This window comes from Elephantulus edwardii, unplaced genomic scaffold (genome assembly GCF_000299155.1).
Source record: "Elephantulus edwardii isolate Elephantulus edwardi_28Jun2011 unplaced genomic scaffold, EleEdw1.0 scaffold00033, whole genome shotgun sequence".
Classification (NCBI taxonomy): Eukaryota; Metazoa; Chordata; class Mammalia; order Macroscelidea; family Macroscelididae; genus Elephantulus; species Elephantulus edwardii.
In genome coordinates this window covers 17,904,628-17,917,173 of record NW_006399783.1, presented here as the reverse complement: position 1 = coordinate 17,917,173, position 12,546 = coordinate 17,904,628, and the positions used below count along the sequence as shown (strand labels likewise).

At 42.4% G+C, this 12,546-nt stretch overlaps 1 protein-coding gene across 1 annotated transcript in view; it reads right to left on the bottom strand.

Annotated features, from left to right (window-relative positions):
* Positions 1–12,546, bottom strand: part of SFXN1 (sideroflexin 1) — a 76,224-nt gene that overhangs the window by 11,694 nt on the left and 51,984 nt on the right. The window contains exon 8 of the mRNA XM_006884368.1: positions 9,289–9,338. Coding sequence (XP_006884430.1) covers positions 9,289–9,338 — 50 coding nt within the window. The remainder of the gene's footprint in view (positions 1–9,288; positions 9,339–12,546) is intronic.

Here is a 12,546-nt window from a genome sequence, read left to right as displayed (position 1 = left end):
CTCCAGTGGCCCTTTGAAATCTGTTCAGCTCTTTCACTTTGACATGTTTTCCCTTTGTTTTGTCTCCTCCATGCAAACAAAGGGAGGCATCTGTGGGTGAACACAGATCATCAATTTTCAGGAGGTGAGCACTGCGTCATTTGTGCCACTCAGAGACTCCTGTCGAGTATATTCAACCACAGAAATAGCTATGGTCAAGTCAAAAACTGTTGTAATGCTGCAGAACAAGTCAGTGATGTGTTAACACAAGCTGTTAAATGATAATGATCCCAAAGAGGTTTGCTTGAGTGAAAGGTTGTTCTGGTGAAAAGGCATTTCATAAGAAGTCAGCATGAGGTGAGAGAGAAGACTGGAGAGGAAGGGAAAAGAAGTTGTCAAGAAGAAGAGGATCCAAGGGCGCTCTGGTGGCCTAGTGGCAAAAAGTTGCACTGCAATCCTAGAGGAGCACGGTTCAAATATACCCGATGCTCTGCTGCAGAAGGAGGGGCAATCTCCTCCTGTACCAGCGAGATCTGATTTGACAGTACACACACACACACACACACACACAAAAGTAACAAAATAAAATAAAAAAAATTAAAATAATTTATTCTTTAAAAAAAGAAGAAAAAGAAGAAGAGGATCCACAGAAGTGAGGCAGAAAGAACAGAAAGAAAAGGAAAACATTTTCTCTTGTGCAACCAGCTCTGATGATTGGAACTTTCTTAAGGAGAGGGTGGGTCCTTATCCTGGTATCCCCAGGCATTACTGGGGCTGGGAAGGAAATTCTGCTGAGGGATGAGCTGAACTTCCTCTTTCTAATGGACTTGTGTCTCCAGCAGCAAGGTAAACTGCTATCCAAAATCGGGAAAGCTGCAGGAGTTTGGAGATGGTTAAGTACAGACACAGTGCTGCCTTTGGCTCAGGCAGAGGGCTGACAGAAAACGTCCTCATCTCCAGTTCTGACAAAGATCCTGGAGAATTTAAATGCAATGTGCAAAACCACTGTGGATGTCACCCCTTGTCCTGACTCCTCCCCTAGCTCTCTCTTCTAATTCCTCTTCCATTTTTGTGCTCCTGTAAAATCAGTAAAACAAAAACAGAGAACAGTTTCTGTCAGTTGATTCTGACTCAGAGTAGAACTGTGCTTGTACAGGGTTTCCAAAGGCTAATTTTTGGAAGTAGATAACCAAGTTTTCTTTCTGAGGAGACTCTGAATGAACTCAAACCTCCAAACTTCCAGTTGACAACCAAACATTACCCATTTACATTCACCCAGGGACTCAACACTAAAACTGGAATGTCTTAAATACAAATGGATCTGAACTTAAACTAGTAAGGAGTAGATGTTTTATCTTCCACCATGCATCAACTTCCTAAACAACATGCCTCCAGAAACTCTATGAACTTTGATAAATGATGACAGTTATAGAAAGGCTTCAGGCCTTTTGTTCATAGGGTTGCTATGAGTCGTGCTCGACTCGATGGCAATCAACAACAACGATATATGCTAACATAGCAGGGAGCTCTTTCTGGTAGCCTAGTGTTAGGAAATTGCTGCAATCTCAAAGGTATGCAGTTCAAATATACTAGCTGCTCCACTGGAGAAGGACAGTCTTCTCCTGTGTGATTAGCTGCTTCTGAGTGATGAGTTGGTTGACTGGATGGTCAACAAGAACATATACTAACAAGGGAGCTCTGGTGGTACAGTCCATAAGGAATTTTGCTGGGAACACAAAGGTGGCATCTCTGGTGGCTCAAACCCACCAGCTGCTTCAAATGAGCAAGAGAGGCAACTTGTTCTTGTGCAAAAAAACAGGATCTGAAAACCTGCTAGAAGGCCAGCTGTGAGTCAGTCATGACTCAACAGCAGAAAGTTTTAAGACTGGCATACTAATAGAACTCCTTAGACATGCTTTGTTTAGCACAGAATTGTATAAACAGGATGAGATATATATATATATATATATATATTTGTTCTAGGCATTAATTACAACATGATATTTCATATACACTTTGTTCTATGATATTAATGACAATCTTCACATTGTAACACTCTTCCTAATTTTTCCTTGTGATTTTAATTTCCATTTATCCTTCTATCCTATCTCTTACCGCCTTCTGAACTTTACCTCTGGGGAAATGCTACCTTTTTGGTTTTAGAAGGACTTGAAGCACTTGCTGCAGAAGACCAAGGACTGTAGTCTTCAATATGGATTGAAGCTCAACATCAAGAAAACAAAGATTCTTACCACTGGGATGCTTGGCAGCATCATGATAGATGGTGAAGAGATTGAGCTTATTAAGCTTCAGTTTGCTTGGCTCTACAATCAACACTCTTAGTACCAGCAGCCAGGAAATTAAAAGATGAACTGCATTGGGAAAGTCTGCTGTCAGAGACCTCTCCAAAGTATTGAAGAGCAACGATGTTAGTCCGGAGACTAAAGTGAACCTGATACAGGCCATGGTCTTTGCTATCACTTGTTATGCATCAGAGAGTTGGACAATGACCAAGGAGGATAGAAGGAGAATTGATGCCTTTGATCTGTGGCGCTGGAGAAGAGTATTGAATATACCATGGAATGCTAGGAGAACAAACAAGTTTATCTTAGAGAGGGTTAAACCAGGCTGCTCCTTGGAGGCAAGGATTCTGAAGCTTCGTCTGACATACTTTGGGCATGCTGCAAGGTGGGATCAGTCCTTGGAGATAGACGTCATACAGCACAAGAGAGAAAGACCCTTGATGAGATGGATTGATTCAGTGACTAGGATAGTGGGGGTAGGTGTGTCAGAGACAAGATTGGCACAGAGCAGGGTTTAGGGTTGCGTACACAGGATCACTAAGAGTTGCAGGCAACTCAGTGGCACATAACAACAACAACAACAAAGTGTGACTATCTTCCTGGTGTTATTATTGTTCACCTCATATCGTTGTTGTGCACCATCGAGTCAGAACTGACCCATAGCTGACCATCCAGCAGATTTTCAGAGGCAGTTAGTTGTAGGAGAGAAGATTGCCCATCCGTCTCCCTAGGAGCAGCTGGTGGATTCAGACCACATGCCTTTGGGACAGCAGAGCAGCTTCTTACCATTAGGACGCCAGAGATTCTTAAGTTCACCTCTTAGGCCTGTCTATTATTTAAGTTACAGGGCTGTGTTTAGTTGGTGAGCTGAGTCATTTTTAGAACTTTGTTCCACATCTTTTTCCCACTCTGCCCCAAACCTTCCACAGTGATCTCTTTTATAGCAATCACTAGTGCAGCTGAGCACCATCTAGTTCTTCTGGTCTCAGGGCCATGAAGGCTGAGGCACACAATTAGACAACTGGAACAGATTGTTTCTAGCCACCATCACTCTTCTTTAGTCTTCTAAAGAAGTCGTCTTTGTTATTACCAAAAAAAGTGCCACCAAGAATGATGGAGAACTGAGGAGAATAAAGACCATGGGCCGAATTGTGTCAAGTCTCAAGAATCAGTGTAGATGTTAATCTGTGAAAATGTAGAATCATAAAAGGGTTTAGAAAAAAAATTGTGTTAGGTTCACATAAAATGGACCAAACCAAATCCACTTTCATCAAGTCAATTCTACTTCCTGGTGACCCTACAGGAAAGAGTACAACTGTCCCACAGTTACAGAAGCACGTGGTCTGATCTTTCTCCCTGAGTGAATGGTGGGTTGTTACTACAGACCAACCAAGCACTTAACTACCATGCCACCAGGGCTCCTTAAGAATGACCTCGAAGTTAAAGGCCACTGCTGTTGAGCCAGGGCCTATGTGTGGTTGACCCTCCAGCATGTTTCCACAGCTGTAAATCACATAGGAAGAGAGGGCCCATCTTTCTCGTATGGACCCACTGGTTGATTTGAATTGCCAAAGAGACAAAGACTTTGAGTTAGCACTGTAACTCCCCATAGGTGACTAAGGAAACCCCAGGAACTGGTCTTCAAGAGTGGAAGGACCCAATTTCAGGCAGTGAATTTCTGGTTTGCTGCAGAAGTTTCCGTGAGTCACCTGCCCACAGCTGATGTTTTTTTCCAGAACTCGACTTGGGAAAAGATAAGGCGTAGGGGGAAGGATGACTCAGACTAAATGCTCCCCCAAACATTGCCCTTTAAAAAAGCCAAGAATGTTCAATTAGTTTTGTTTGTCAAGGAGCCAGGTCAATTCCAAGATAAAAGCCCAGATAAGCACATCACAGCAGAGCGGCACCCAGGCTATGGGCTGCGTGGGAGCCACAGAGGCCACATGGCAGCCAGAGGGTCGATACCACCCACAAGGGCATTATGAGCAGCAGCTAAGGAAATGATCCTGGGAGCCATGGAAAAAGGGGTACAGTAAAGCCTGCCTTTTCAAGTGGACTGTGAAAGTGCTTTGAAAGTTGAAAGGTAGAGGAATTAACACAAGCTTCTGTTATTTATGCCCTATCAGTACCTATGCTATCAGCACGCAGACTGGGTGGCAGTTCAAACATACCCAGAGGCACCACGGAAGAAAGATCTAGTGATTAACTTGCACAAGATCCCAGTTGTTAGAAACCATATGGAACACAGCTATGTGTTGGCACATATAGGATCACCATGAGCTGGGATCACTTGCCTATTGTTGTTATGTGCCGTCGAGTTGCTTGCGACTCATAGTGACCCTATGTACAAAAGCCCTAAACTCTACTCTGTCCTGTGCCAGTTGCACTGTCCCTGACATTCCCATCCCGATTACCCCAGTCACTGACTCAATCCACCTCATAGAGGGTCTTCCCCTCCTGCGCTGTCCCTCCACCCTCCCAAGCATGATGTCCTTCTCCAAGGACCTGTCCCTCCTCACAACATGTCCAAAGTATGTTAGACGGAGTCTCAGAATCCTTGCCTCCAAGGAGCAGCCCAGTCCTGTCAATTAAGTCATAAAGTCCTGACTAACAAGGGAAAAAGAAATACAGCTGTGCTGTTGTTGTTGGGTGCCATGGAATTGAGTACGACTCACAGTAACCCTATGAATAACAAAAAGGAACTCTATCCTGAGCCACTGTTCCATCTCTACCATGCTCAAGCCAACTGTCACAGTTAGTGACAATTCGTATCATTGGAGGACTTCTCTTTTGCTTTTACCAGGATGATGTCTTTTTCCAAGGACAGGTTCCTCCTGACAACATGCTTAAAGTATGTGAGAGTTTCACCACCTCTGCCTACAAGAAGCACCCTGGCTGTACCTCCTCAAAACAGACTGCTTTGTTATTTTGGTAGCTCACCGTTCTTTCGACAGTTCATCCAGCACTCTTTATTACAATTCAAAAGCACAGATTCCGCTTTGGTCTTTCTTCTTCATTGCCCAACTTTCAGAGGCATAAAAAGCAACTGGGATCAGACAGACCTTAGTTTTTTATACTGATATTCTTGCTTGGAGGGAGTCAAGTATACAGATATGGGTAGTTTAATATTCACAATATGTTCTGTGAAATAGGACATTATATAATTTGGACACTGTTTGAACACCATAATATATACACTGTAAATGTCTTTGTGTATATTTGGTAGACATATCAAATGTAGCTCCTGCAAGCAAGCTGCTCTGGCTCTGTTCACTTCAGGGTTTTCCTGTAAACTTAGAGCTGCAATTGGCTGCCACAGGGTACATGGCACTTTCTGAACAATCTTGGGGAGCTTGATCAGATGCAAGGTTCCCGGGGGGTAGCTAGTGCCTAGAAGAAGATGAGGCAGGATGGGCAGTGGGAGATTCATCATATTACTCAGAACCGTGTGTGACTTAATTATTTTGGGGTTGTGGTTCAGAATATGCAACTGAAATTGCAGATAAGGGGAGAGAACTGTGTTTGATTTAATCCTGTTATTAAGACTCTCAGACACTTATAGAGAGGGTACGTGGAGAATCAGAGGGTTTTCAAGGACATGGCTTCCTGGTGCTCAGTGCTCTGTGGAATTCCCCGGACACTCCCCAAAGAGCAAAGGGGCCCTCCAGAGCCAAATCTTGCCCATTTTACATTAGCATGCAAGATCACTAGAGGAATAGGATTTCTTCCATCTCCCCAAAGCTTCCTCAAAAGAGTGTGAGAAGAAGTATAACATGCAGTAAAAGAATATGATAAAAAATCATTTAATACAATTAATAGTGAAGCAAGCTTTCTTTCCTCTAAGGGGGTTGGTTAATTGATAGAGAATAACCTGGACACAGATTTCAATTTAAATTCTTTATTACTGCTTCTTAATAGCCTATTTGCTTACGTTATTATTTTCAAATAATATAATATCATTGAAAGTGCTACTGAAGTTAACCTGATATTTGCCTCATTTTTCAATTTGGACCATAGGGAATGTGCTATTGATGTCAGTTGTCATCAAGTCACTCTGACTTATGATGAAATGTAACACTGCCTTGGTTCTTTGTCATCCCAGTGATTGGCTGCTGGTTAGAGCACTGCGATCCGTAAAGTCCTAGGATTTGCAGAATAGATCACCAGGCCTTTACTCTGAGCTTGTGTTAGTTTCAAAGCTCCACTTAAATCTATGAAGCATTATGGCAACATACCAAGTATCCACCGACAGATGGTTGAGGAAATGAGGCAGTGACTGGAAACTGAGCCCTGGTTTCCTATATGTTGTTGTTGGATACTACAGAGTCAGAACGGACTCATAGCTAACCCTCCAGGAGGTCTTCAGAGGTAGCAAACACATGGGCTTACTGCTATGGAGAAGGTTCAGCCAAAGTATTCCTTGGAGGCATAGATGATAAAGCTTCATCTCACATACTTTTGGAATGTTGCTGTGAGAGATTATTTCTTATAGAGGGGCATCATGTTTGAAAAGGTGGAGGGGACAGTGAAAGACATGAAGACACTGAATCAGGTGGATTGACACAGTGACCAATGGTCTCGAGTGTGTCCCAAATTATGAGGGTGGCCCAGGATAAGACAGGGCTCAGATCTGTGGCTCACAGGATCACTATGAGTCACACTTGACTCAATGGCACCTAACAACAACAACAACAACTAATTACATGGGAAGAGTTTGCCCATCTTCTTCCTGTGGAGCAGCTGGTGGATTCAAACTGTGTGCCTTTGCGTTGGCAGCCTAATTCCTTACCACTAAGCCTCCAGAGCTCCTGGTTTTCTATGTAGAAGGAGAAAATTCTACTACTGGCTTAATGATCTAGTGCTGCCAGAACAGAAATATTATAAGTAGATGGTTTAAACAAAGAGAAAATGATTTTTTTTACCATTTATGAGGTTAGAAGTCCATATTCAGGATGTCATCCCTACGTGGACCTTTCTCTCTGTTGTCTCTGATGAAGGTCTTTGTCTCTCCTGAGCTTTTGCTCCTGGGCAAGCTTCATGTGACACATCTCCTTCCCGAGCTCTGCTCTGCTTGCTTGTTTAATCTCTTTTATATCTCAAACGAGACTGATTCAAAGAATACTCTGTACGAATCCTACCTTAGTGTAACAAAGACAACACATTCCCACATGGGCTTATAACCAAAGGCAAAATGGAAAGAAAACCAAAACCACTGCTGTAGAGTCGATCCCTTTCACAGTGACCATAGGGCAGGGCAGAAACCCCAAGGCTTTATGGGAGTAAACAACCACATCGTTCTCCCGAGGAATGGCTGCTGAGTTCAAACCGCCACCCTATTAGCAGTGAAGTGCTGTAAACACTACATCAACAGAACATGATAAGAGTTAAGCTTTACAACACGTAATTCAATCCATAAAAACCAATGAAACAGTATATAGGTTAACCGGTAGACCTACTGGACTTTTAGAATTCTAGTAACTGAAATAATTCAAGAAATGCTTGGTCTATAAACGATATCCTCTTTCCAAAGTTATATAATGTCCCTTTATTAATTTGGCTTCTAAAACATCAGTTTACCCCACAGAACTTCCCATAATGCACCAATTCCTACCAAGAGCAACCTGACTCCTTTTTCCTGCAGATGCAATAATGTCTGTTTCCACCTACAGTATGAGCCTAATACACTATGTCACTGAATTCTACTCATTTTAAGAGTTGGAAAATTAAAGTTAAGCATAAATACTATGGAAAAAAATCATTGTTGATGTTGTGTACCACAGAGTTTAACCTACTCATAGCTGACCCTCTCGCAGGTTTTCAGAGGCAGTTAATGGCACAGGAGGAGATTTGGCCATCTTTCTCCTAAGAAGCAGCTGGTGGCCTCAAACTGCATGCTTTGGGGATTGTAGTGCAGCTTCTTGCCACTAGGCTACCAGAGCTCCCTGGTTAATGCTTCCTGGCATCAAACCATGGAATCCACCAAAAACAATGTGGAAAGAATCATATAGTACCATTAGATTTTTTTTGTTAGTTTCATATTATAATATTTTTATACCTCAAAGGGAGAAGGTTGGCAGATTAATGATATATTAGATATGATCATGAAATAAAGCATTAATTATTTAGGAGTAATTATTTTTTATTAGAATAGAAATTTTAGTATCACTAATTTCAGTAAACTACATAGATAAAATTGGCTAATACTATATTATCTATAGTTTTGGTTTTTTTTTTTTAATTTAGGTTGTTTATTTTTCATTTCAATGAACATCTACAGAGATTTTGGGATTCCATTCATTCATTGTTGCACCCTTCTCCCCGCACAAACCCCTCCCCCCTCCCCCCCATTTGCTCCTCTCCTTGAAAAGCAAAAGAAAAACTCCCTCATTGTATATTATCTATAGTTTTACAATAATAAAAGTAAAATGGAATACTATCAGCATTCCATGAAGCTACTCTTTCAAATTATTATTCCTCTCCACTTACAGTATGGGTAATGACTTGCCAACACTTTCTACACATACCAACTTCTATTCACAGAAACCTATCATTCCAAATTCATGCTATTCTCTCATTTTTACCTAGGTAGGTATTCAAATGATAATGAAGTTGAATGTATAACTGAGGTAAACACAAGGGGGCAGTAGTCTTCACTTGTGAAAGGTATTTTTCCTATCTCAGATTGGGAATTGAACTGTTACCTCAAAGGTGATGCCTCTCTGCCAATCTGAATTCATCAGAGGCTTCGAGGGAGAAAGATCAGCAATCTCCACCTGAGCCACTTACTGCCTACCAAAAACCTGCTGGGAAGTCAGCTATGAGTTGACTCTGACTCAATGGCAATGAGTAAGGGACCTCAGGTTAGAAATGAGATGTTTGTGGAAATAGCTTTTTTACTTCAGTAAGTGTCTGAGAAGCGCTGGCCTTCATATGTATTACTCACTATGTATCTTCTGTATAGTTGAAGCTACAGAAAGGATTGAAATGATCACAGAGCTGGACTTACCTTTAAGAAGGCTTTCTTCTCCAAAGTGTTCATGATAAAGGGAGGGATTGCTGGAAGTAAAGACAGATCCACATTAATCTTTATTTAATGCTTATTTTTCTGCTCACATGTCTCCCCTTCGAAAGGCTTATTCTGTTTTTAGGCTATTTTCATAACAGCAGAGGGAAAACCATTGGCAATAATTCTTTAAAATACTTTAATACTAAAAAAGATCCTATTGTTCTCATTTCTAAGGAGCCCTGGTGGCACAAATGGTTAAATGCATGGTTGTTAATAAAAATGTTAGTAGTTCAAACCCATCAGTATTATAGAGTGAATATGTGTCCCCTAAAACAACCTGTTTAAACCTGTATACTTGTGGTTACAGTCCCATGTGAGAATGAGTTTTGTTATGTTAATGAAACAGGATTATTGTTGTTGTTCTTGTTAGGTGCCTTCAAGTCTAATACAACTCAGAGAGACCCTATGAATGACAGACCTGAACCTTGTCCTATCCTGTGCCATCCTTATCATATCTGACACACTCTGACTGCCCGCTGCGACAGTTACTGCATCCATCCACCTGGTTTGAGAGTCTTCCTCTCTTTCGCTGACATTCTACCTTTCCAAGCATGATGTCTCTCTACAAAGGATAGCCCCAAGGAGGCAGGATTAGTGCAAGAAATATTTTAAATGATCTCTTTATGGACATAAAAGGATCAGATTAAGTAGGCAGAGATGCAGGGTGACAGATGCTGTGATGATCACCAAAGAACCCAGGGACAGAAGCTGAAGAGACAGGGACTGTCCCCAGGGCTGACAGAAAGTGAAGTCTTCTCCTAGAATCGGCACCCTGAATTCGGACTTCAAGCCTCCTAAATGTCAAGAAAATAAACTTCTGTTTGTTAAAGTCACCCACTTGTGGCATTTCTGTTATAGCTGCACTAGAATACTAAGGAGAGAGCTATAATGGTATGTTCCTGAGAGAGTTATGTTACGCAACTAACACAAAGGTGGTGCCTCTCTGGTGGCTCAAAGCCACCAACGGCTTGGAGGGAGAAAGGAGAAAATGGCCAGTCTCCTTCTGTGTAATTTACTGCTCCAGAAACCTGCTGGAGCATCAGCTACAAGTTGGTTCCAACTTGACAGCAATGAGGAAGTGAAATGAGGATAACTAAGAAATTAGCCAGGAAGGTTTAGAATCGTGAAGACAGTTTTCCATTTAACTTTAAACGTATAATTGTGCAAACAAAACACTAGCAACTCTTCCCTCCCATAATGAAATGTGTTCCCTGGTGTTATGGGTTCAGTTGCATTCCTCAAGAGTAATACTGAAGTCCCTTACTATGAACATGACCTTGGTTGGAAATAGTGTTCTCTTATATTACGCTAAGGAGGTGAATACCAGAGCTGTTGGGTCTCAAACCTAATCCTTTGTGAACTGTATGGTATTAAAAAAAATTTAACAAAAAAGAAAAGAGATGCAGAGAGACAGATATATACAGATGATGGAAGCACATACACTTAAAAGTAGCAAAGGAAACCCAAGGATTATTGGGAACCAAGAGAAACTAGGGGAGAAGCCCACAGAAGGAATCAAAATGGCTGAGACACTGGTTTGTATTTTCAGGCTCCAGAAATATAAGGAGGGTGGGGGGAAATCTATTCTTTAAAGCCTCCTACTTACGGTTTGTTGTGGGTTTCTTCTCCCACTGCAGTGCTAGGAACTAAGACACGCGGGCACCCACCACCCAGCACAGGTGGGCAGTACTGATTCAGAGCGCAGAGAAGCTTGGCTAGAGCCAATCGGATTCCCTCCAGTGCAGGCTATCCCACTTGCTTTTGGGCGATCCTGGCAAAGTACCCTAACTTCTCCGAGCCTCAATCTTCTGTTTTCCTCATCCGTAAAATGAGGAGCCTTGCATCAAACCTGCTGTGACGATCAGACGTGATTTTGCACCGCCTGGTATATGGTAGGCAGTGTTGGTTGATTTACCCACAACTTTTCTCAGACTAAACTGTTACAGGACCTATTCCAGTATTTCAATTACATTTACAAATCTCACCGAAATTGGAAAATGATGCTTTTTCTTGGGGGACTAACCAGTGTTTAAAATAACAGAGTGACTGAAAAGTGATTTGTTGGGTAGGGTGAACTCCGAGAAGAGCAAAGCATTTATATACTGGGGTGCGAGCACAGCCAAAAGCACACCCCGGGTAGAAGCTGACGCTGCCCAGGCAGCATCACAAGTGCCCCTCTTGGAAAGGGTGGGCTCAGCAGCCACATGGAGGATCTTTGCTGCCTCCCAGGTTAATGACAAGTTGTTAGAGCAATGGTCTCTGGGTATCAGCCTCAGGCTATTTACTTCTTCACAGAATGTTGGGGCCTATTAACGAAAAAAGCCTACCAGTGCCAAATTCAAATTTTTACATTTCCAATGACTTTAAACACAGCCTCAAACACGCGGATCTGAGCCACACAGAGTCCATCTGCTTTGCATACTCCGTACAATGTGCCCAGCACTGAAACTGTGCCCAATACATAAACACTCACCACTCTATGGCATCAAAATGGAACCAACACATGGCTAGCTGACCGTCCACTGGGTTTCTGAGGCTGTAAATCAGCCGGGAGCCGGACGTTCATCTTTTCCCTCAGAACCACTGATAGATTTGAAATGCCAGAGGTGCCACCTTTGTACTGTCTACGGACTTTGCTGCCAAAGCTCCCCAGTATTCTCCCTCTCGTTGCCGCTGAGTCAGGAGTGACTCATGACTGACCCTTCCAGGGGGTTTTTGGAAGCTTCAAATCACACAGGAGACTGCCCTGAGATTCTCCTGAGGAGATGGATTCAAACTGCCACAGAGCAGCCACCTTTGGTTAGCAGGAAACTCCCTACCTGCTCAAGAGCTCAGCTCGAGCATATCATTTACAAAATAAATAGGTCATCAATTCAAAACAAATATGTTTGCCTAGAAATCATGCATGCTGGGCTGCTGTTAGATACAGTGGATGATAACATTATAAAACACATGTATACCTAAAAACAGCTCCAAATAAGTGGATTTTAGCTCTTCAGTTAAGCGAACACTGCAATTTTTATAAAGAACTCAAACAACAGCTGCCCCTTGGAGCTCTGAGACCCAGATATTCCTCATGTGTCCCCCAGGAAACCCCCTTGCTCTCTTCAGGTGCTTTGTCCAGCCCTGTATCACATTCCTTCGCAAAGTGTCCAGTTGTCAGGGGCCCTGCCCACCTGAGGCAAAACCTAGCAATGC